Here is a 25,515-nt window from a genome sequence, read left to right as displayed (position 1 = left end):
GATTACAGGTTATAATAAAGCATAAAGTGTCCCTTTCTCACCCCCCTCCCTTTCCCTCCGGCCAGTGTGTACTCATGACATCGTTTGGCCCTTTCTCCAAGTATTTTAAAATTGTTTTTGACTTCAGTGGAATGCCTTGAATGTTATGAGGGTGACCTTCGAGATTCTAAATGGCATTGTATTCATTAGAAGTTCAAATCTGTACATTTGGCTAGCCTTCATCGGCGTCACTGATTTATTTCACATAAAAAAATTATAGTAGGAAGACGCAGTCCGAGCCATTATTTAAGTCTGAACTTCCTACAATCCAGACTATCATGGTAGCCTCACTCATTGCTTTTCAAGTCCTGTGATGACTTAATTTGCTGCATTTTAACATTGTATCAGTGCTTTATCTGATGGATATTATACAATGCACTAATAACATCACTTGAACAGATAATCTCATCAATTTAAAGAGAATGATGAGTCTCGTCAGGTTGCTGGTTTAGATCAGGGAAACATTTCCTAATGCTCAAGATTCTGCATCACTGTGCCAAGGGAGAGGGATGTTTGCGGGGGTCTCGTTAGATGATATTAAGTAAGACAGACTTTCTATTAATCAAAGTACAGTTTTGAACGTGAAAAGAAGGCCACTTCAATTCCCAAGGGATCTCAGATAATCATTTGATGTTGATTTGAATAATGAAATGTCTGGAATGCCATTGGTTATCATTTTCTCCCCACTGCCTGATGAGTAGGTTTGTGCTCCTTTGTGAAGGCAAACGGAGGGTTATAGATATTAGTAACCAGGGAAACAGAAGAGGGTGTGAGATGGAAATGGACCATTTGCTTTCTTTTTTTTAAACTGAAGTATAGCCAGTTTACAACGTTGTGTCAATTTCTGGTGAACAGCAAAATGTTTCAGTCATACATAGACATACGTATATTCCTTTTCATATTCTCTTTCGTTACAGGTCACTACAAGGTATTGAATACAGCTCCCTGTATTATACAGAAGAAACTTGTCATTTATCTATTTTATGTATAGTAGTTAGTATCTGCAAATCTCACACTTCCAAATTTATCCCTTCTACCCCATTTCCCCAGTAACCATAAGATTGTTTACTATGTGTTTCTGTTTTGTAGATGAGTTCATTAGTGTCCTCTTTTTTCTCTTTTTAGATTCTATATATAAGTGATATCATATGGTATTTTTCTTTCTCTTTCTGCCTTACTTCACTTAGAATGATGATCTCTAGTTCCATCCATGTTGCTGCAAGTGGCATTATTTTATTCTTTTTTATGGCTGAGTAGTATTCCATTATATAAATATACCACAACTTCTTTATCCAGTCATCTGTGGATGGACATTTAGGTTGCTTCCATGTCTTGGCTACTGTAAATAGTGCTGCTGTGAACACTGGGGTACATGTGTCTTTTCAAATTCGCAAAGAAATGGAGGTTTAGATGGGACACGGGAAGTGGAGGTTTAGATGGGACACAGGAAGTGGAGGTTTAGATGGGACACAGGAAGTGGAGGTTTTGCTGCTGCCTCCACCTGCAGAGCCTCTTCCTTTGCAAAGAGGAAGCTGATTTGAGCCTTTCATGGTGCCTCTCACCTGAGTTCACCACAGTTGACCACATGCATTATTATTATTGCCCTTGCATTTTCCACCTTAAGGAGGGATAATTTCAGCCCTGGACCTCTAATGACTCTTGTGTACTATTTTTGCTTATTTAAAGGAAAGTATAGAGCTGAGTAGGAGTTGAAACTTGACTGCTCTCCTCACATCATATGTTTAAAGGGTATTTGAGTGCAAAAAAAAAGCACAAACCTTTGCATTTCTTATCTTGTTGTTTTATTCTTATAGTAGCTAATTCATTAATTTGATTCAGTAATCTCAACGATACCCACTCCATTATTATTAAAATTGGAGAACTTCTGCCTCATTATTTGTGTAATAACTTCTTCATGGAGGATAAACCTGATTATGCCTCCTGTCTTTTTCCTGTTCAGTTCTTGACTTCCATCTCCTGGGCAATCGCAGAAGCTCTGTCCGGCAAAGGGTGAATCCATATTTCTCATGTTACTTTCAGAAAGAAATAGCTTGTGCCAGTCTTGTACCCCGATAACAAAAGCCGTGCAGAGGACAGGAGGTCAGGAAAGACAACAGCGCTTAATTGTATAGCAAGGGACAAAGCTGTCTTTTGAGAGCAACTGTCACTTCTGGTCTTGAAAGGAACTGGTTTCAGCGTTAAAAACAAAAACAAAAACAAAAACAAAAAACCAAACAAAAAACTTTCACGGTACAATCAACTATAAAATACTGAGCAATGGACTTTAAAAATATCATGTAATCACCCCACTCTTCCAAAACTTCATTCCTGCTTTAGTTCAGACACTCAATACTTCAGTCCAGGTGACAGCCTGACTGGTCTTTCCGTTCCAACTCCTGACCCTTGTCCGTCCATGCCGCACCATGTCTGGCCATTCAGGGACATCCACCCAGCTCCCTTTGCACCAAAACTTTGCCTGACTCCTCTTTTCATAGAAGAAAATAAAAATCTTGAGTTTGCTATCCAAGGCTGACCTTTATGGACCCTTAGATTTCTTCTCATTTTTGTGCGTATCTGTACTTCAACTTCAAGACTATAACATAAATGTTATCTCCTTGAATAGTTCAACTCATCCTGCAGTCTCACCTGACTTCGCTTTAATCCCCAGATTAATTCAGCTTCTCTGCTGTGCTGTCTTTGTACGGCTTCAGCTGATCAGTGAAGTCTAGTTCCCAAGGACGTTTCATGGACCTCTGGTTCTGGAAGGAGGCTTCCACGATGCAGTACATTCACAGATAGACTCCATATTCACTCCGTCTTGTTATTGGAGAGTCACATCATATATTGATCAGTTAGAGGTACTGAGAAAGCGAGAGCAAATAAATGGTTTTAATTTGGACTAACTCAGAATGTAAGGATGCTGGGTACTGAGCACATTAACTCTGAATGCACTCACATATTGATTTTTCACATTAATACCTCCTACCTTTTCCTGAAATAAATATGAATCATTTGTTAAATTGTAGATAGCAGTGATGTGTTAATAGTTTTCCATGACTCTTTTTTTTTTTTTTGAAGTGACCACTTCCTGGGAAAGCTTCCAAATATTGGCCCCTGTATAAGAATCACCTGTTACCAAAATAGACAGGGTTACATGAATCTATATGATGGAGCCAGTTCTATGGCTAGATGTTTTCCCAAGAAAAGTGAAAACATGTTCCAAATAGAACAGTAAGATGGCTTCTGTCTTTAAGGTCACAAGGTTCCTCAAAGCACCTTCCAAGATGCCCAAAATAATCTGATGGAAGTTAGAGAAACACAAAGGGTATAAACCATCATTTTGAGACAGTCCCTTTGTTAGCACTGCTGTCGACCTATAGGAAGACCCAAATTTCTAATCTTCTCTTTTCTGGGCTGATACACACATTTTTTTTTTCTGTTGGCCATTTTTTTTGTTTGTTTGTTCGTTTCTGTAATGTAAGTACATTATTCCAATGACTGCTGTTCATTTAGACCTGTGCTGTCCACATACAGTAGCCACTAGCCACATTTGGTGGTTTAAATTAGTCATTTTTTTTATTGCGGTGAAAAATATATACAATAAAATTCACCATTGTAACCATTTTTAATTATACAGTCCTGTGACATTAAACACATTCACTTTGTTGTGCAGTCATCACCACCATCGATCTGTAGAATGTTTTCATCTTCCCCAGCAGTAACTCCGGCCATTGAACTTAACTCCTCATTCCCCTCCCCTCCCAGCCCCGGGCAACCACCGTTCTCCCTTCTGTCTCTATGAATTTGACTACTCTGAGTATCTCATATAAGTGGAAACGTACAGTATTCGTCTGTTCGTGACTGGCACATTTCACTTAGCGTGACGTTCTCAGGGTTCCTCCATGTTGTAGTTTGTGTCAGACTTGCATTCCTTCTTAAGGCTAAATAAATGTATATATCATATTTTGTTCATCCATTCGTCTATTCTTGGGCGCTTGGATTGTGAATAATGTTGCTATGAACATGGGTCTACAAATACCTCTTTGAGACCCTGCTTTCATTTTTTGAGCGTATACCCAGAAGTGGAATTGCTGGATCATATGATAACGCTATGTTTAGTTTTTGGAGGAACCACTGTGCTGTTTCACACAGCAGCTGCATCATTTTACATCCCCATCAACAGTGCACAGAGGTTCCAACTTCTTCACATCCTTGCCAAGACTTCTTTTCTGTTTCTGTTTGTTTTTCTAGTAACCATCACACAGAGCGTGAGATGATATCTCGTTGTGCATTGTCCTAGTGATTAATGCTTGAACATCGTTTCATGCGCTGATTAGCCATTGTAGATCTTCTTTGGAGAAATGTATATTCAAGTCCTTTGCCCATTTTTAAGATCAAGTTGATTGATTTTAGTATCGAGTTGTAGGAGTTTTGATACATTCTCAATATTAACCTCTTGTCACAGAATTATAGAAGGTGTCCATCATTACCCAAGTTTCAGCATTCATTCCCAACCTATGCAATGATAGCATTAAACAAAAATGCTACCTTTGGTGCGTAGGCTGAGTTCAGCATCTTCTCTTTTAAAGATAATTCTGTTATTCAATAGTAATTATTCAATAGTTACTATTAGTCAGGGACAACCTGGCACTTGAGCTAACTCTCCAAAATAGCACAACTATTTTTTTTTTTTACATCTGCCTTCTCTTCTGTGTGTGATCTGGAGAAACTGGGTCATTTCACTAATTCTATATTCAAAGAAATCTGGGCCTTGAAACGCTCTTAGAAACATCTTGCGTGATTCTCAGAACCCTATGCCAGATATGCAGGATTTCAAGAAGATCTGAGTGATTTTCTTAATTCATCCTGATGAAGCCATGAAGGTACACACTTCAAGTACTTACGACCATTTAGACTCTTCGTTCGGCAGTTGACAATTTTTCTTGTTAATTAGAACGTTTCACGTTTTTATATTTACATTTTATTTTTCAGTCAGTATTTTTATATTTTGTGAAATGGTCACCACAGTAAGTCTAGTCAACAGCCATCACTGTGCGTGGGCGCATATTTATTTTCTTCCTTTTCTAAATTCTGGAAGAGTTTAAATATATAGGGATTATCTTCTTTTTAAAGGGTTAGTAAATTCCCCTGAAAAACTCTCCAGATTTACTGATTTTTTTGATCAGCTTTCTCTCTGACAGTCTTATTTATTTCTTCCATGGAAATCAGACTCTGTTGATTCTTCAGAAGCTCCTTTTTGGTCAAAGTTGGTAAATTATATTTTGATAGAAAGTTATTTCATCCAGGTTCTCAAATTTATTTACATGCATTTGAGGAAAGTAGAGTTATGATACTTTCTATTTTCTCTTTTCTAAGTTTAGTTAAATCTTACCTTTTTTACTTTAATTTTTTTCCTTGGAATACTTTTAACATTTTTTAAAATTTAAAAAAAAATTTTATTAAAGTATAGTCAGTTGACAAACTTTTATTTTACTTTTGAATATTTGTTTTCTCCTTATTTTTCTTGATAACAAGCTAAGTATATTTTCTGCATCAGTTTTGCTTTTTGGGGGGGAGGAGAGCCAGTTTTCAGTTTATTTATTTTCATAAATAAATGGCTGCCATATGGGAGCCTGAGCCTCAGGGAAGTTCAGGTCTCTATCAATGTCCTTTACTGACTTAGCACAGTTTATTAGAATCAGTCAACTCTTGAAAGTGATCATGTAAGGTTCATGAGAGAGCATTTCCACAAACCCTTTGAAATTCTTGAATTCAACAAACACCAAGATTGTTACTAATGAAAAAATCATGCATAGTGCAGCCGTTTGTGAATGAGTTAAGATGAAGGCAAAAAGTAACAGCAAATCTTGTGTCCGAGTAAAACTGCAAAAAAAAAAAAACAAAAAAAACAAAACAAAACCATTTTCTAAGGTTTGGAAGTGTTGGAGAAATAAATAATAATGAGAATATTATTAAATATTGAAAGATTCTAATCTAAATTTTCCTTTCAAATAGAAACCCAAACCAAAAGTTATTTATACATAATTTAAAAAATAATATTAGAGGGGAGAGGGTATAGCTCAGTGGTAGAGTGTGTGCCTAGCTTGCACGAGATCCTGGGTTCAGTCCCCAGCACCTCCACTAAACAGAAGTAAATAGAAAGCTAATTATCTCTCCCCTCAAAAAGAAAAATTAAAAAATGTTAGAGAATGGGAGCCATATTTTCATGGAATCTTTAATGCACCCAAATTATATAAAATTCATATGTAAAACCCCTGTCCACATTTAAAACTCTATACGCAACCGGAAAAGAAGTCAATGAACTTTTTTGTGGAAGAGTTCATGTTACCAGAGCAAAATGAAGTCTCTCAAGTTTTGAAGTCCCCTATGTACCTGTTTCAGCGATGACATGAACACAATATATTTTACTTTTAGTTACTGACGTTAAAAATGCCAGAAGGAAAATCAAGAGGGAATCACAATAAAATGCCCTTCATTTATGTTTATTTTCTAAAGTCATTTTACGCCTTTCGTTTTATAAAATGTTATTATATAACAATGACAGTCATTGCCTACTCTGTGTAGCCCTATGCGTTCTGAATAAATCACTTCTGAACAGTTTTGCTCTATATCTCACCACCGGTCTAACTAGTGGACTATAATTTTGTAGCCTTAAAAAAGGCATTGATTTTTAGATACATATAAGGAGACCAGTAACCGTGCTAAAAAAATAATAATAAATGTATTTAATCTATTATTTTATGTGCTGCTCAAGAAAAGAGTTGAAAAGTTATATCATATGCAACATTTTGTTTAAAGATTTATGACGCAGCCTAGTTTCCTTTTCCTTGCTAAGAAATATTTAAAAGACATGTAATATTAAACAGTTCACCTAATTGAAAACTTTATATGAAAATATTGGGGCAATGGTTTGGCAGCAGAAAGACATCGACTATCGCTGAGTGTTTTGTGTGTTCCTTTGTAAGTCAGTCCCAGAAGTGCAGAAACCAGCAAGAATAAGAGCTCAACAGATTCCTGAAATTCTGGCCAAACAGTTCTCAGTTACGTGCAAGAAACAGTGGTTTCTCGAAGTGGACTTAAAAATGTAATTCATGTAATAATAGTGCTGGGCATGCTATGAAAGACAACGTTTGCTCATTTATTTTGGCTAGACTCAGATTTAAATTTAGAATTTATCACTTATGATTTGCATAAACTTAGATGAGTTGACCATTTCAGTCGATTCTTCTCTTCTCTAAGATGAGAATGATGATGCCTCTTTGTTAGGGTTGTTATGAAGACAAATACATACACAAGCACAGGCACGTGGTCAGCATTTACATGGGAAATCCCCATTGCCTTTGTGGCAGTCATCTTTGTTAACGGACCACTGTTTCAAAATATAGCAATTAAGGTCAAGAATAAAACGTGAGCATGCACATCAAAATAGGGGAAAATAGCCACTAAAAATCAATGGAAGAAATGTGGATTATTCACCTGGAAATCAAAGTGAATCAAGAAAACATTTGCATTCCTTCTACCGTGGCCAGAGCCAAATCAAACACAAGAGCAGCGTCCCAGACAAACAGCACGGTAGGTCTGTCTGTTTCCTGCCATGAAGTGGATCACTAATTATGCTGTGTATGTTGTTTCAGAGGCAAAGGCCCATTGAAAAATACGTCTGATGTCATTAACGCCGCCAAGAAAATTGCCGAAGCAGGTTCTCGAATGGACAAATTAGCCCGCGCTGTGGCTGATCAGGTAGAAGGAGGGGGGAGGGGGAGGCACATGCCGAGTGGAATCGTTAACTAGCACTTGGGTTCTGGATGGGTTTTATGCGCCCTATAAAATGCCCCTGAAGAACACTGAACTGTAGAGAATCGCTAACATGTTATAAACTGGCCTCTAACTTTGCTGGGATTGCATTGACGGCAAAGGTAGATTCCGTTAAGGAGGGTCTTGTAAATCTAGCGATCAAAATTCCTTGAGAAACAAGAGTACCCACTATCTGAGAGACATAAGCCCCGAAGAATCATGGATTATCCAGCTGTCCTCCTTCAGAAAGTCAATCACACGGCACCAGGGGGAAGAAAAACAAAGAACTTCACTCCTTTAATATTGATCTCACTACAGTGGTGCTCTGTATAGTTCATAATCAATGCCCTGGCATTAATGGGATTGTCCACCCGAATCAGGAACATCTAGAGTTCAGCTTTGTTTCCATCCAGACTCAACGGGATCAGAGATTAATGAAATTCTCAGAGTATCTTTTATACTTTCAGACGGAACCAAGATACACGTGAAAATACTTGTCAGTTTCACTCTGGATGTTTCCTTTTATTTCCACACTTTTCATTTAATTTTGCTGACCTGGAACCCTCGAAGCCTGTTCTAAATATTCTTGTTGCAGTAACGTTCCATCTCTTGTAAGGAGACTTTCAGCAGTAGATTTTTCCAGATAACTCCTCCTTGTCTCTTTCAGCAACAGCGGCTTATAACTTGAACCATTTTATAAAGGAAAATGTCTTAGAATGTAAATTAAGATTCCAAAATAGAAAATATTACATAAACAGTAATTTACATGACTTTGTTCGCTAGACTACAGTCATGCACTCTGGAGACACGGAAAGATACAGAACCATTTCCTTCTCCATAGATGGCCCTGGTCTCCTGTGATTCTTGAGTTGCTTTTTATAGTTTTACTCCCTCATTCCTTAACATTAGGCTGTTCCTCTAAATACTGATTCTATAATCCTTAAATTCAGTACCAAATTCACTCTTCTTGCAAAGTCTGAAAAGAAAAACTTAAGATTAAACTATAAGGATTACATTTAAAGTAAACGCATGGATTGCCTCACTTTAATTTTTTTGCAACTATGATGGCTAATCCGAGGGAATGTTTTTTGCTTGCTTTTGAATTTTTGAGAAAGATAATTCATTAAATATCAACGTAATTTGAGAATCCCCTGAAATCTGTAGGGATTGAAGACCATCATTAAATCGCTAGTTTCAGGGCAATACCAACTGCCAGGCTTCTTGAGTTTGCCGAAGGTTGAGTTCCTCTCTCCAGAGTTCCAGGTGGATCCCCAAAAGTTCATGCAAAGGAGAGGAGAGACAGTGAATTTTCTTGAGAATGTGCATGCACGCACGCAAACACACCTACAAGAGTGCTTCATTCTTTTCTGCAAGTGTTGGGATGAATGGAGTGACCAGAGATTTATGGGCGATTCTGAAATGAGTTTTGTTAGCATGGACTTCTTCCTGGGGGTGAAAAATGGGTGGCTTTTGGATTGCTTTTCCATTAGACCCTGAATGTCACTGGCGGAAACTGTTTCTCAGAATATTTAGGCTCCTTGAGTTCAATATTTTTTATTGTGGTTCTTGTTTCTAATTTTGTAATTTTGGATCCTTATTTCCAACAACTGTGCAGCAGGGAGGCTAGTCCCGAAGAGTTTTGATACCTGGAAAACACACCACATGCACACATACACAAATCCCAGGGTTGAGATTGTGACAGAGAATTAAAATGCTATTTAAGGATGACTTGAAAGAAAAAAACAGATGAAGTTTTAAACATAGCCCTCTCTTTGTGGCATTCTTCCTGCCGTCAGTTGTGGAACAACTTGTGATTTTTGCTAATGTTTTGCCTGAGTGGGGCGGCTCTTCCTCAATTCCGTACGAGTTAGTTTTCTCGGTCCATCACGCCTTGATGTGTGTTTTAAATACTTCAAATAACTGACTAGAATGAGCACCTCCAAAGAATGGAAAGGTCGCCTGTATTTTGCCTGAAAATATTTTTATGGAGATTTGAGATATGCACACAGTATAAACTCTTTATGGACTGTTGCATTTTTAATTACCGTTCCTTTGAGATAGAACTTTCATTTTAATTTGCTGCAGGATATTTGTATCGAAAGCCTTGTCAGCCCTCTGGGGAGACATCATTTAAAAGTTAATTCCTTTCCCTATATGAGTCTCTGGAGTAGGATAAATATTACAGTGTTAAGTACTTGCAGAAAGCGAAAAACAGTCTCTGTGGGATTCTTTCTTGATAAATGCAGTTAGTGAAAAAAAGACCACAGTGGTAAGTGTTATGTGTAAAAAAAAGACCCCCTTGTCATTTATTAAATAAATGGCTGTGGCCAATGACTAGCTTACAGTATTAATGAAAGAATTCTCTTTCTTGAGCTTGAAGGAAACTTAGCTGGAATCTTTCTCTCATACTCTTTTTCTAAATAAGACACTTCGGTTTTGGCTGGAAGTAGTCATTTCTTAAACTGTTCCATTGAGGCTCTGGTGATCTGATGTTTTTCACAAATGCCAGACTGAAGTGGAACAACACAAAGTCCTGGAGAATTTTGAGCTAAGCTTTCAGTAACAATGGAAATGCATTTCAATTACGGAATAGCCGTCGGCATTGAAGCTTTGGAAATGCTTTAGGGCATCATGTAAATGTCTCTGGAAGTGTTCAGCGAAGCTCAGTGTGTATTTGATGGGCATCTACCCACTCAAGTTACAGAGGGAATTCAGAATCCCTGGCCACAGTTGACTCTGGTGCATCCTTGGAACGGTTCTGTTTTTACTCTTATGAGTGCGTTTCAATTGGCTTCAAATTAATTTTACTCAAATCTGTTTCTTTTACAGTGGTCGTGGCCCTTCTCAGAGTCTCTTGTTTAAAGGAACTTTATCACGTTGCTAAAATTTCGATAAATATAGAAATCCAAAAAGTGCCGTAGAGTTGCTTTAAGGAATGATGCATTTCCTAGAAAGCTAAAGGAAACAAGTGATCCCCTCCCCTCCCCAACTAATTGAATTGAAACTCTACTCTATATTATGGCAAAGAGACAGCCGCAAAGAATGACTCCCATCTAGGGTCTGTCGCTTTGTATTAAAGTAGCTTTGCATGCAGTGAACACTGAAGGGGCCACCTAGGGAAGACCCTGCAGCATATTTGGTTTTCTGAGTCGCTTAGAGGATCCCTGGTGGAACACTCATCAGTGTGCACAGAAGTCCCAAAAAGACTTCCCGCGAGATCTTCAATATTCTTCTTATAGAATTTTATCAAAGTAAGGCCGACCATTCTAACCTGCACCCTCCCTAACACGCACTATAAAAACGTCAAGTTGGATGGATGTAACTCAGGTATTTGACACTGAAACCTTGTCTTCTCAGAGCTCTTATTCAGCAAGTGTTAGAAGCTGAAAAGTCCTTACTAACTGAGATCACTTTTGTTTAATGTTTTGCAGTGCCCTGATTCGGCGTGTAAGCAGGACCTGCTAGCCTACCTTCAGCGAATTGCCTTGTATTGCCATCAGCTCAATATCTGCAGCAAGGTGAAGGCAGAAGTCCAGAACCTGGGAGGAGAGCTCATTGTGTCAGGGGTAAGCTGGGCTTTGGGCTTCAGAATCTGAGCTCCCACTGCTGTGCTTCCGAGGCAAGCATTCTTGGCAACAGTACTGCTAAAAACACCGAACTGCAGTGATTCATAGGGAGGTTTTTTGTTTTTTTTTTTTAAATAAATGTTATCACCATTATTCCAGACCTTACAATAACTCACAAAGAGCAATTTGATTTTCCAATTACCCCGTGTTTATACTGGCCTTGTAAAATCTCCATTCTTCACAAGAAAACTAATTTCGTAGTCTGGAAACTCATGGCCAAGCTGCGACTATTATAATTATTTGGGGCTTTGTATATTTACTCATTGTAAGTCAACGTTCCTCTGTTAGTCCTAGTAATTTTCATTCTCTGTTCAGGAGCCAGCCTCTCCATGTGTGGATTGTGTCCACATGTTAGAGATGATCAAAACAATAGGAATTCCACTCATCAGGTTCCAATGCATACTAGGTTATCAGGAACCCTAAAAAGCCAGAAAATGTTTGAATTTAATACAGGTTGATGTGCTGTTGCCAAAAACTAACAGAGCTGTCAAACACTAACAATTATATATTTCTTTGTTCAATCACTTCAGTGCGTCCCTTCTCATGGAAATGTAAATATCCGGTCCATTTTCATCAAATGCAAAGAAAGACGTTCAGGGAACAGAAGAATCATGATTTCTTGGCAAGATTTCCAAATGCATGTGTTGAGGTTCTTCATCTTGGCTTCTTCTCCTCCCTCAGTCCCTTTCTTTTCAACACGAGGTGCCATCGATTGTAAATTATTTGCAAATTCCAAAGTGTGGCTCTGCCACCTAAAGTTCTTTTCCCAGTCACCCGTCATGCTGCCATTTGAAGTGTGGCATTACCAGGAGAATAACATTATCAACATGGTGAATGCCTTGGGAATACCAGACTGGTCATGAAGTTCAATTCTTCGCCTAAGTCATTTCCAGAAATTCAGCAGGTTGACCTTTTGGTTAAAATATATATATATATGGAAAAATCATTCTTGAACCCAAAGGTTTCAGTTCCTATATTGTTTGGCTTGCAGAAGACAGCTGGGAAAAGAGCTGATCTGGCTTGCATGGAGATGCCATTGGGGAAGCCTGTTCCACACAGTCTCACCCGGAGCCCAGTAAATTCTGTGCCTCTTCCCAAAGCATAGTCACCTCTTTGCATTTCCAAAATGATCCTGCTTCAACATTCTTCCACAACCAAGAGCAATCTGTCTTGCAATGTGTCCTTCCCGCCAAGTCGGTAATTACCAAGATCCTCTCTGCCAGGAAGTGATCGAAACATTGCATCTCCCTTGCTTCCTTTCTGATCTTCAGCCTCAGCGGTAGCATCTCCCATACCATTCAGCTTTCATGTCCGTCTGTATCTGGCACCTGTGGAACCGAGTGCTTTTTGTTTCGCTTGCCTCGTGTGCTTTTCATTTGTCACTTTCCAGATCTTATTATTTACGAGCATCCCTGTGACTCTCAGGCCCCACAGCCTCCTCTAAGCCAGGTTCCCTGGCAGCGTTGCTCTCCGCCATCCTCTCATTGTCCGTCACTGCCAGAGCATCACTTGCATTGTCTTCTCCTCATGTAGCTGTAGTCCGAACCATCACTGGCTTTCATCACTAGCACTGTTGGCATTTACAGAGGTTGTTTGAGATTGAGAGCACCGTCAAGAAGCCTGTTTCCTTCTTTGAGTCTTGTTGGCAATGTTCGTAAATCCTTGCATGGGAGAAGGCTTCTTTCAGAGGAATGTCAAACAACTTTATAATAATTCTGAGTCCAACGCATTATAAAGGTTTGCTTATATTGCTCAGTTATGGGCCTGCTCTTGGCCTCGTCATGATTTGTCCCAAGCTTGTTGCTATTTGGGGCCATAACTGCATCTGTAGTCTGCTACCTTTGCCACTTCTGCCTCCGTCTTCTTCTCCATCCTCCTTCACTGTTGGCCAATGGAGAAAAAAAATAATATGTTTATTTCGAAAAACAGCCACAAATGACCGCCTTCAAAGTCCTGCAAGAGTCAAGAATGTAAGACCCCTTACACACAGACTTGCAATGATTTTGCCAAGAAAGTGCAGCCAGGCTTTGGGCTCCATTTATTTTGTTGTCTGGCATGACAAAGTTGCTGTATTTTTAAGGAGACGCTATTCTAGTATAAAATGCAATCAAGAAAAGAAATAGTTGAATCTTCCTTCCTTTTTCCCTGTGTCTTTATGTTTGTGGGATTCAACGCTGTGGCTTCTTTTCTGAAATACATGAAAGCCTCAGGAAGATATATTTCCTGTACTAAGACAGAAGGGGTTTTTGGATAGATTATTTCCACTTTGCCAAGAAAAACGATTTGGATGTCAAAACCGAGCACCATGTTTTGTAGTCTCATGCTGGCATGATGAACACATGTTAAACAGTGTGCACTGGAGGACAGTGATGTTCCGTGTCAGCGTGTATATGTTTTATGTGATCCTATGTGTACAAACTGGGGAAGGCTTCTTCTGTTGCATCTACCTTTGGCTTGAGACGTAGTTCAGGAAATCTCAACAGATCAAGGGGACAATGGGTGCAAAAACTCTTCATGAGTCATGATGGGGAACTAGAAAAAAAATCTAAGGTATAAGCCTAAGGATGCTCATGCACGCAGCTGCTGTCTGAGAAGTACCATTAGCTTTCTGGCTGGCAATCAGTTTTCTAAAGTCATTCGCTTAAACTTTCCCAACCGCGGAAAGTTGCCGTGCGTATTACATCTCAAAGTAGAAGCTGCGTGTTTGTGAGCCAGTTCAGCTCCACCTGGTCGCTGAGTGGGGAATGGGAAAGAGAGATTAAAGCAAAGCAAAACCGAACCTGACAGAGTGATAGGACTGTTAGAGTGAAAGTAGGGGAAACTGAAGTCCAGGCAGTTAAACAGCCTGATTGATGATATCCTGGCTCTATTCGCTGGTTTCGTGTTTGTTTCATCTCTTAAGCTAGTTTTCATGTTTTGTGGGAAAAGGTCTGTTGAAGGAAGAAGACAGACGAATTGAGGGAGGGTAGGAGGGGAGAGGCAGGAAAGAAGGAAGAAGAGAAAACAAAGGAAAGAGAACCTTAACCCCAGCATATTACAAATTAGTTTAGTGCAGGGAGTAGCCATTAAACGTGACAGCATTCAGTTCATCCTGGGAGGAAAGTTGAGACACTTTTTTTTTCAGGGTGTAAATATATTTGAATACAAATAAGTCCCAATGTCACGCTATGAAAATCACCTGTATATTTGATTGCCATGTTTTTAATTAATTCACTAGGTTGCAGAGGATTTAAGAGGTTCTTTTAAATTTAGAAACAGATAATACACATGGATCTGGAGAAATAAAAACCATTTAATACCCTTTGATTATCTTTAACCATCCACAGAGTTACACTTTGTGCATCATTCTGAATGAGCTTGGAACGACCCATGTAGGGTTTTAGAATATAGAGTGAATATCAAGCATTGTGATAAAACCAAAGCATTTCACCTGAATTATTTTTTTCTAAGTTTAAATACAACAGAAGCCCGTTATAACAATGGAGCCAGAACACAAGGGCAATCATGCCCTGGGCAGGAATTTGATGTTCAGGTCAGAGGTGAAGGAGCACCGATGTAACTTACAGCTGACTCCACACGAAAATGCTACAAATTTAATAGGTTATATTGAATCTAAATGTCTTTTTTTCATACAAACAAGTAACAGGGACAGAGTTTAGAGGTGAGGAATGTCATCCCTTAGTCCTCAGGCGGCTGAATAGAGGCCTGACCTACTCCTGAGGGACTGAGCAACTTGCCCTAATGTGCACTTTTGTTCATTTCCATTTCCATCTCTCCTTTCCAAATTTGAATTCTTCTCAATTGGGTTATGAAGAGAAGTTTGTCAAGGTGAGCCAGTAGAATTTGCAACCCTGGTAGGATCTGAATCGGTAAAGACAAAATTGGAGAATAAGGGGTCCATTCTAATGATTCTTATTGCCTTTGTTTCGTATTATTAAAAAAAAAATGGGCTCAATTAAAATTAACATAAGACTCATTGTGATAAGTCAAAAATAGTCATAAAAATACTCGGAACTGATAACATTCAAATCAATCCTACCTGACACTGGCATAAAATCAAAGACACGTACGTGTGTGTACACACACGTTTACCCACAGCAAATGCACCTGACTTGTCGCCTACTTCCTTACCCCCTGAATAAGAGTAATCAGGAACTGAACAAATGATTGACAACTGTGGCGTATCTGATTCAAAACAATAAAACTTGGGGTGGGGTAGATGTGGGATTTATTTGTACAATGCAATATATGTGTGTATACATATATATATATATATATATATATATACACGCATATATATGATTGTGGTTTGCTGAGATGATATTTGAAAATTTCTGTACTCCTTCTATTAAAAAGAAAAGTATCAGTATTTTGTGATGGGGTCAAACAGTCGCTGAAACAAGCATTGTACCTAGATGTGTAGACTTGTACTTTAAGCAACCCTGTTTGGGAAAGAGTGTTTTTTTTTTTATCCATCTGGTTCTGTCTATTGTCAATTTTTGATTATCTCCACTGATCAAAGTATAGTAGTCATGGAAAAAACACTTAAATTGCTAGTTGTTTCAGTCTGGGTCTGGAATGCATATCTGTGCTTTATTTAAGCAAAAGGGTTTGTGTTCAGAGGATTCACAGCAGTTCTGAAGAATTTTATACAAACCTTCCAGAGGGTAAGCCACTGAGTATTTAGGCGGACAGGACTTTGTCTGATCTGGGGAGAGTAGGAGAATCTAGAACCAAGGAAACGAAGATTAAAACAAACTTCAGATTATGAATCTGAATGGTGAGATGGTGGAGATGCTCTGTAACAATAAAAAAATTAAACGAGTATTTATCATTTGCAGAAAGGTGGTAGTTCTTTGCACATAATTTGCTAGTATGTCAGGGTGCTGCATAATTCAAACTTTCTCCCCAAATCCTATCCCCTAATCTGTTATGATAGCAAAACAATAACCACTTAAATTCCAATTCGTGCATTAAATCTTCTTTAGTTACTTCCATATCAGTGTGCATGGTCATTGATTTTTTGCACAACTCAAATTATGCAAACTTTCAGAGAAAACTAATCCTTAAGTGTTTTTTTTTTCAGTGCAGATTCATTCTCCCAGTGTTATAAAAGTGACATTTAACAAACTCAAGGCATTATTTTTGGAAGAAATTGGAAATAAGAATTTGTATAAGAAAAGTAGAAAATCTCCTTGGGTGTCAGGCATCCTAAGAAGCTTTCTGTCTGTCACTCCACGCCTCTAGAGCTGCCTCCCTGAATTCAGATAACCTTGTGCAAAGGAGGATGGTGTACCTCTCTGCTATATGCAGGGACCCTTCAGTTACATACTCCAAGATACTGATTCGAAACTTATCAATATAATCAATTCCGTTCATTGAAAAAAATCAGTTATTCACTGATGAAATTAAACCAGTTGGCTGTCTTGCTGAACTGTTTCGTGCGTAGAAAAAGTCTTTACATTCTAATGCTCTCATTCTAAAATAAGGAACCAGACTATTGTGGCAACCCTGGGATGTGAACCACGCCGATAACTCTTTTTACCTTCGCTGCAGACATGGATTGACCTAACTTGGACCTCCTTGGTGGATTAATTTGACTGCATCCCCTGAACTTGTGAGCTGAGGTGTTCCTATTTTAGTCTGAGGGCATTGCTGCTTGTAGGAGAAGGAGGAGTTCGTGGCTTTAAGGAGAGAGCGTCTGCGTCAGAAATGTCAGTGCCATTTACCTGTCATTTAAGCTTTCATTCCTTCGGGCTTTAGAAGTTTTGAAAATTTTGAAAGCCTCTAATTAAAAGTAGGAAGGCAAATGCTTCATACCTTTATTAATAATGATTGCCTTAGACTTTTAGTTAATATTTGGAGGATTATTTGGCATCAAATGAATAGTAGTACTTTGTGAAAACTTGGAAATTAGACACATGGGAGGTGGGAGGTACGTAGATGAGGAACAGTGATTTGCATCTATTTTTTGATATCTGTGAAACACAGGCAAACCTGTCGGAGGTGTACTGGTTTATACCATTTTCCCATGAGACATGTTCCAGTTTTGACATACTGTCTGTATGTGATAATTGTCTGAGTTTATTCTAGAATGTTCTTTATCAATATGTTTCAACAATTAATGTCTATAGTTTGTCTTAGGAGCTGCCTCCCCCCCATTTTAACTAGTTTTGCATGTGTGAGAGCAACGCGACTGCCCGTTCCCTTCAGTTGAACCAAGGAATTATGGGAAACTGAAGCATTGGGTGGATACACTTACTTAAAACCAGTATCTGTAATTCAGTTCCTCCCTTTTGATTTTCGATTCATTAGCTCTGGTCGAGAAATACATTATTTAGAATGGGTTACCTCAATCTATGATGATGTTTTTGCTTGTTCTTCCTTGGACATGCCTCACGAGCAGTTAAAATGTGAACAAGTTGATATAAAAATATAAATAAGTAAAAAAAGGAGAGTGAATATTGAAACCAAGTACTAAGTATCATGTGAGGATTTCATTATTGATTTTGCACAAATGTCCATTACCTCCGATGACGCAAAGTAGCAGAAATAAAGAGACCCCCCCCCAAGTCAAACTGAGATGGGATTTTTTTGGTGGTGTTCAATACTGGATTTGATAACATTTTGATTGCAGTGTTTTTCTAGGAAAGATCAGTGTTTCCATAAACGGTTCCTAATTTCTAACAAACTAACAATCAGAGCTTCAAAGAATTGTATTTGTTGCTCATTCTCATAAGAATATTTTAATACATTGAATTCAACTGCTTGCCAACTATTACGTAAAAGGCACAGTGCTACGTATTGGTTGGGTAAGAGCATTCAAAGTTCCATATCTCTAATAGCATATAATTTTCATGAAAAGGATTAATTTTTCTGTCCATTGTGCTTTGTTTTTAATAGATGGTGTAGTCTCCTTTTTCCCCCACTTTTAGCTTCTCATCTTACTGTTCAGCATCCCTAGCTAGAAGAGCAGGGTGTCTGTTGAGCTATCTCTGTGTATTCACTGTTTTTTCTTGGTTTACTATCTTCTAGAAATAAAACTGTGTTTAACTTACCATCATCTACATTCTGTCCCTACAGATTAGTTTGTCAAATGTTTTCTCCAGCTTAATTTAAATGATTTATAAAATACGGCTTTGATCATAGCCCTTTAAAGAGAAAAATGTGCCATGTTGTGGCCCATGTGTCTTACAAATGGGGAAGACTTCTGGATGGGCAATGTGGAGGTTTTTTAGTTCAGATTTCTTTTACTGCTTCAGAACACATTGTCTTACTCAATCTCAAACAGTCATTTTCCTTCTGGACAATAAATATATTTCAAATATTTCATCCTACCCTATTTTCTTGAAAGCAAGCTTTCTTAATTCAGACTTTAATCTTTTCTTTCATCATCAATACTGTATCTTATTTTATTGCTTTTCTCTGAATACCTTCATCTGTAGAGATGCCTTGCTGATAATGAACTTGAGTAGAAGTCTGGCTAGGTGGTCTATCCAGTCTGCAGTCTGTCTCTTGACCTCTTCTATCTGCTTCCTTCTGCAAATCTATTTTTCACCTGAGAGAATATCCTGGAGGAGTTCCAGTCAGCATCATCTTCTAAGAACCACGTGCTCTTCTAAGCCCGGGGCTCTGTACGTGAGACACCATCGTAAGACAAACTCAGAACATGATCTCTTTGTCTAGGGACTCCCAATTCAAACCTGTCACTATCAAAGTCAATCGTATTCTCTCTTGTCGAGATATTTCTCTTTAATAATAACATTTCGGTCACATTGCATGCCAACGGCCTGATCATGTCTTTCATGATAAATTACTTGATAAATACATCTGCGGACTCTTCTTTTGGGCTGTACAAATTGTTCCTCCTGGCTTTTCTCAATCTTTGCACTAGGAAGTTAAATAAAAACTTTTTTTTTTTTCCCAACACACAAACAAAAATTTGAAACCAACTTTCCATCTCTCTGGTCAGAATAAAATGATCACCATGACTTCAGTCCTGAGGTCTGTTGAATGAAATCTTGCAGTCACTTCTTGTCTTGTCTTGAAGGGCTAACTCATCCATTTATACGATGTCACAGGAAGTCTGCATCAAGTCCATAATTGCAGTAAAACCGTTGTTTCCATGAACAGCATCAAGAGGCTAGATCGTTAAGAAGAGTTGAAAGTGATCTGATCCTGGCATTACTGTATTCTGTGTCAAAGAAAATGATCTGATCCTGGCATTACTTCATTGTGTCAAAGAAAATGATTTGATCCTGGCATTACTGCATTCTGTGTCAAAGAAAATTCTGTTATTTTAACCAATACAACTAAAGACATCACTGCAATCGGTCATACTAAATTCAGCACAGTTCACTGCTTTGCATCCATTTGATGCAGCCTAGTTTTGCATTGGGTTCCTGAAGTCATGCTCCATTTCCAGACAAGCAATAGATACGTAATTAGAAATACCAATATATTATAGTCTAAGCCCAGTTTGTTTTATTTCAGTATTTTAAAAAGTGTTTAACTCCAGTTTTTTCCCTAATATCTTAATGTTGGCAGAAGTGTACCTTCTTTGTTGGGTAGTAAAGAAAAAATCTTAAGGTATTTATTGGAAGAATGGACAACTGAATCATTAATCTTAAAGTAATGACCTTTACATTTTGAATGAAAGGTGAGATGACACAAAGAAGTTGCTACTATGTAATAATCATTTTTGAAGCTGAGAAACAAAGGTAAAAGAATGACACATTCCCATCAGTGGGAAAAAAGCAGGAGATGGCTGATTTCTAAAACCAAACAGGATTGTTCTAATGCTTTATAACCAAAAAACGCAAAGATAAGCCAACTAGTCAATGATCCAATATGTAAAAACTGGAAGCAAATAGCTTTATAGGGCCATTAATTGTGAATGTCACACAATAAAAGCTGTTAAATACAGAACTTGAACTTAGAATTATTGAAAATAGAAGTAGAATATTGCAGCAAGGAAGACACAGGCAGAGAATCACTGGTTCTTCATACAAGTGCTAAAATGCTTAAATATGGGAAAACTTCAGTTTCATTCTTTTTTCTCATATGCCAGTTTTTTCCCTTTTTAAAAATTGTCTTTAATTCTTTAAATTTTTTAAATGCCTTTAGCATTTATTTTGACGTAAAAGATGGGAGTGATGTTGCCAAATCCATAATCGGTTTGAATTCAGTAGTTTACAGGTTGCAAAATGCTCCCTAATCTACTAATTTTGCTTAGTCTAAAACTGTGATTATTTAATGCCCGTAGGCATTTAGGGAGCTAAGAATGACAGGACTAGAAATGGAACTACATTGGCTTAAAATACCAGGAAAGAAATTCCAAATCAGGAATTTTGTTTATCCGTGTACAGCTCTGGGCTGTACCCACTGATGATGCTGTGAATTGCAAGCTATTATTCTGAGTCTTTACTAAAATATTTCCTGTGGAAATAGATTCACTTTTCATATATTCCACTGGGAAGATAAATAGCCAGCTTCCATGTGGATGATTTCAAGACTTGCTTGCTCTGATTATTTTTTTGGTCTTAATACTCACTTGACAACTTTGAGTAGCTCTGTTTTTAAATTTCTAAGTCTACATTTGAAAAGAAAAAAAAAAAACCTTAGTGCCCTCCACATTCCCATCTTGCCTGATTTTTAAAAAAAAATTAAATTATTAAAAAAAAGGACTCAGGTGTTACACAAAGCTGTAACTATATGACTCGTAGCAGAACTGCATGTGACAAAAATGGTCACCGAGCATCACTGGGTCGCTTAAACTTGACCTCTGAAAGTGGCAGTGCAGGGGACCTTGTGATGGTAGAAATACTGCCATTTGATTTTTCTGCAGGTTTGCAGGTCAGCTCGAGTTACCCCTTTTTAGAAGTGTGTTACGCTGGCACACACAGACGAACGTAGTCAACCTAACATGCTAGGTCAGAGGTAACATCTGAAGACGTAGAAGTTCCCAAGGTCACTGGTTACTGGCTTATCTTTTAAATCGTGCCTGTCACCCTGCCCGCCCTTGACGGTACAAAGGAGGAGTAAAAAAGAGCTGCCGTTCTAGCAGCAGTGAGTGTCCTGGGCCCTCAGTGAACCCGGGGCGGGGGGTAAGTACCCCTTTAGCTCCGTGTCCTGGCTGGGCGTGCAGAGGCCGAGAGCTTGACGAAGGTCACACCGCAGGGCAATGGAACTTGCGAGAAAGACATCGGCCGTGCCCCCCCGTATCGTTCCAGGCGTTAAGAGCTTCAGCCTTGCTTTCCCTCTTGGTGATCTTCAGTGCTTTAAGCAGGGGGTTCACCCCCTTTGAGCCCCACGACGCCTGTCCCGTACAGCCCCTGACCAAGCGGGCTGCTGCTTTGCCCCCCTTCGCCCAGATGGTCCTTGATCCGATCCAGGGAGCCAGCGAGGAGTCCGAATGGCGGGGCCGCTTAGCATCGCGGAGGCCTGCCCGTGTCTCTTCCACGCCTGATGCCTTCACAGGCCTCCTCTCCCAAACCCCTTCCCAATAGGGTGTGTGTTTTTATCTCTCGCTCGCTCTCTCACGCTCTCTTTTCTGTATCTCTCGGAAATCAGACAGGAGTTCAGAGCTCTTTCGCTACCTTTTATGAGGTAGATTGTGATGTCATAGGTGGGGGCAGGGCTAGCCAGCTTTCCACCCACCTCCCAGCCTGTGCAGAGGGAGCTCCGATCGGGAGTGGAAGCGGTGATTCCTCCATGGTGAGTAACTTTGCTTTCTAATCTAACCTGTCTCATTGTAAACATTCATTGTGAAAGCAGCAGAGGGAGGGGGTTTCAAGGAAGTAAGGATGTGACCACTGAAGCCCTCTTTACTCAGGGGGAGCCCACTCTGGGCAAAGGGTCTACTTACGTATTCTTTACCTAAGTCAAGAATTCCACAAGGCAGATAACGTTCTTCAAGCATGATCTAAACTTGAGAAGTTGAAAACGCTATTTGCATTCCTTCACTTCTCAGTCTTTCTCCCCCATTGGGACTGAAAGTCATTGCATACGTGGAATGAATCCATTCGGTAGTCTCTGAGTGAGCATCTCCAAGGAAGGCCAGTTAGGAGAATGTATTCTTCATTTGAAGGATTTCGGGATCACAGAATATCCCTTACTGATGTTTGGCCAGAGAATCAGTCTGTTCTTCTGAAATTGTAGAGTAAAAGTGAAGAAACTGATACGTAAGAATTATCAACAAACCTGGGTTTGATGTCAACAAATGAAAACGTTCTAATGCAAAAGCTAAATTATTTATTTGGAAAAGAAGAGTCACCACTCTTGCAAGATTAAGGGTCTGGCCATTTCAACGTGTCACAACCGAGTCTGCTGCCTTTTGGTGCATGTCATGACGCTGGTGCTATTTTGTAGGAGTTCTTGGCAGTTAAGAGCTATGAAAAGCTGCTGTTCTTTGTTTTGTTTGCGTTTCTGTTTCTGCTGATTAACTCTTAAATGCCTTAGTGATTAGAAAGCCAAGATCGACTGGAATAAGCATGTTTCTCCACCTTCCTTGTTCTCTCCTGGGTACCTATTCAAGCTGCCAAGATGTCAGCTTTTATATTAAAGGGCAAAGGAAGTTCGTGGAGATAGTTAAGTTTTTGAGGGATGTCAAAGCATCAGGGTGGGTGTTTTTAAAAAGACCTGACCATCAGAATGTGAGGCCCTGTTACGTTTCATGGGGTGGGATAAAAAGCATTCTGGTTTGAATCATAGTTACTATGAAATATGTTAAGCAGGCATCACTCATTTATTCAAATCCCCATGTAACTAACTTTGTGCCGACCTTGGCGTTGGGGAATTGGGGCGGTTGGAAGCAGGAGTCCCTTCTCATCAGTGTGCAGCTGCTCTTACCCATCGCCTCCAGCAAGTTGTGCACTTTGATGGCTCAAAAGCACAGATACATCGTTTTTCATTATCTGGGGTGGCACAGTGTGATGACTGCCAAAGTACTCTCCCACCTAAACTTTCTAACCTAAAGAAGGAACTGTCATGGTAGAAACTTCAGGCACAGTAAGGGGAAACAGAGGCAGAAGTGGCCCCTAGGAAGACCTAGGCAATAATCACCTGCAGTCAACTTCATCCTGCCATGTGGGAAGCAACGCCAAAGTCTCATAGGTTGGGTGGGCCCTTTCAAGTCTCTGGCCTGCCTTCCGTTGAAAAGTGATAGACTCCAGAACTCCGGTAGAAGGAAACCTTCAGTGCCGGGAAAATCTGATGTCTGATCATAGCTCAAGTTTTTAATGTCTTTTATCAACCCCTCATACAGCTGCCAGGTAAGCAATGCTCATACTTTACAAACCCTTGGAATACAATCACCTTTAAACTTCGTGAGTTAAGGATGGTCGTGCCGTGTGCTTTGTGCCAGATTCAGAGGCTCGGTTGTGGAATGCCTTGTGCGTGCACTTGTCGACCCTCGTGTGCACGTGCTCATTTACAGTGCTGCTCAGTGTGTCTACATCCATTTTTGTATGTATTTAAATTATAATTTAAAAATACATACATACAGAGTGCTCTAAACAAAACGGTGAAATGTGGCAGACGTTGCATTAATCCGGGGCCAGAACACTGGGGTTCCCGTCCTGTTTCTGTCGGTCACTAATTAGGGAACTCGAAGCAAATTACTCACATCTCGTGGGCCTCAGTTTTCTCATCTCTAAAGTGATGATCGATGATTTAAAGGAAATAGCCTAAAGTAACCTGGCTCTAAAATTCTACTGTTTTATAATATATTTTTGAGTAACTGGCTTATGAGAAAAAGATTGTACAGTTGGTGAGACCTAGTTTTTGTATGAGACATACAGTTATTCAAACCAGAAAAAGAATTTCAGTCCAAACTAGATTTCAAAGTGTACCCCGTATCTGATGTGGTGTTGTTTGGTTCATGACAGAAGTGGGCCCTATTTTAAATGGACAGTGTCAACTCCTTGATAATTAGCTCTGTGTTGATTTGGAAGACTGACTGGTTTTTAACTCCATAATTTTGTGTTATTCTGATTACCCTCATCCACTAGGTAAGGGGCTGGTCCCCTGGGAGTCTACAATTAAAGTTACTTACGCAGAATTGCAGGAGTTGCCTTGTGGTGTCGGGAGGGGTCAATGAGTAGGGAATTGGTGGGTACTGAGCGACCTGCTGTGAGGGATAAAAGACATGCAACCCCTGGCTCCTAATCTCGGGGAACGTGCAACCTTTTTGGGAGCCTAGACACATGCCAAGTGTCAACTTAGAGGTGAAGACAGTAAGTGTCAAATGACTAAGAAACATCTCTGTGGTCTGGGGGGAGGCTGGGTTGCACTGGGAAGGCTTTGTGAGAAGCTGAGGCCTTCAGCCCCCCCAGGAACAGAGTGGTTTCGGTCTGTGTCCTTGTGCTTGACGAGCACAGGGAGGGATTTCAGCTCAGCAAGCCCGCAGAATTGTCAGTGTTGCAGGGGGCGTCCTGTGTTTCGATACGGCATGTCTCAAAACCCGGAGTCTTTGCGCAGCGTCCAGCCCCTTACTTCTCCTGAGCCCCCTTCCCCTTGTTTATAGGCTGACTTCACGACACAGGAAGAAGAGGCTGCAGGGCGTGACTGGCGCTGATTACTTACTAAAATACCATCAAGCAGCTGCTTTCTCAGTTACGCAGAAGGTCGCACGATCACTCACAGCCGCACTGTGGGAAAGAGAAAGGACAGGGCGGAAGCAGGGACAGAAGGGGACTCTAGCTCTGGGACAGTCCGGTCTTCCGACAGAGGTGGAGAGGGACTGTCAGTGACACGTGTAGACATGTCGGGTGGTCACGGAAATGCCCGCCGGCTAGCGAGCGCCCACGGAGCCAGGGGGATCTTCTGAAGCAGTCGGAAGTTGCTTTGTCCACTGGACAGGAGTCACGCCAGACTCTGCTCTCAAACAGCCAACGATGACGCAAGTCTCTTTCCCGAATACACTTGGAAAGAGGTGATTGGTCTGGGAGTGATTTACCCACTTTGACAAAGAAGCCCACTTAGGTCTGAAGGCCCCTCTGTTGCTGTCGATTCGTGGATGGTTTTCAGGGTGTAT

The 25,515-nt window shown here is 39.8% G+C and overlaps 1 protein-coding gene across 5 annotated transcripts in view; it reads left to right on the top strand.

Annotated features, from left to right (window-relative positions):
- Positions 1-25,515, top strand: part of CTNNA2 (catenin alpha 2) — a 944,650-nt gene that overhangs the window by 895,078 nt on the left and 24,057 nt on the right. For 4 of the 5 annotated variants that reach the window (XM_064481973.1, XM_064481975.1, XM_064481974.1 and 1 more), the window contains 2 exons: positions 7,695-7,800; positions 11,286-11,420. In XM_064481973.1, the coding sequence (XP_064338043.1) occupies positions 7,695-7,800; positions 11,286-11,420 (241 nt within the window). Of the gene's footprint in view, positions 1-7,694; positions 7,801-11,285; positions 11,421-22,052; positions 22,197-25,515 lie in introns of all 5 variants that reach the window. The other variant, XM_064481977.1, reaches the window with a different exon arrangement.

This window comes from Camelus dromedarius, chromosome 33 (genome assembly GCF_036321535.1).
Source record: "Camelus dromedarius isolate mCamDro1 chromosome 33, mCamDro1.pat, whole genome shotgun sequence".
Taxonomy (NCBI): domain Eukaryota; kingdom Metazoa; phylum Chordata; class Mammalia; order Artiodactyla; family Camelidae; genus Camelus; species Camelus dromedarius.
This window is presented reverse-complemented; position numbering and strand designations above follow the sequence as displayed.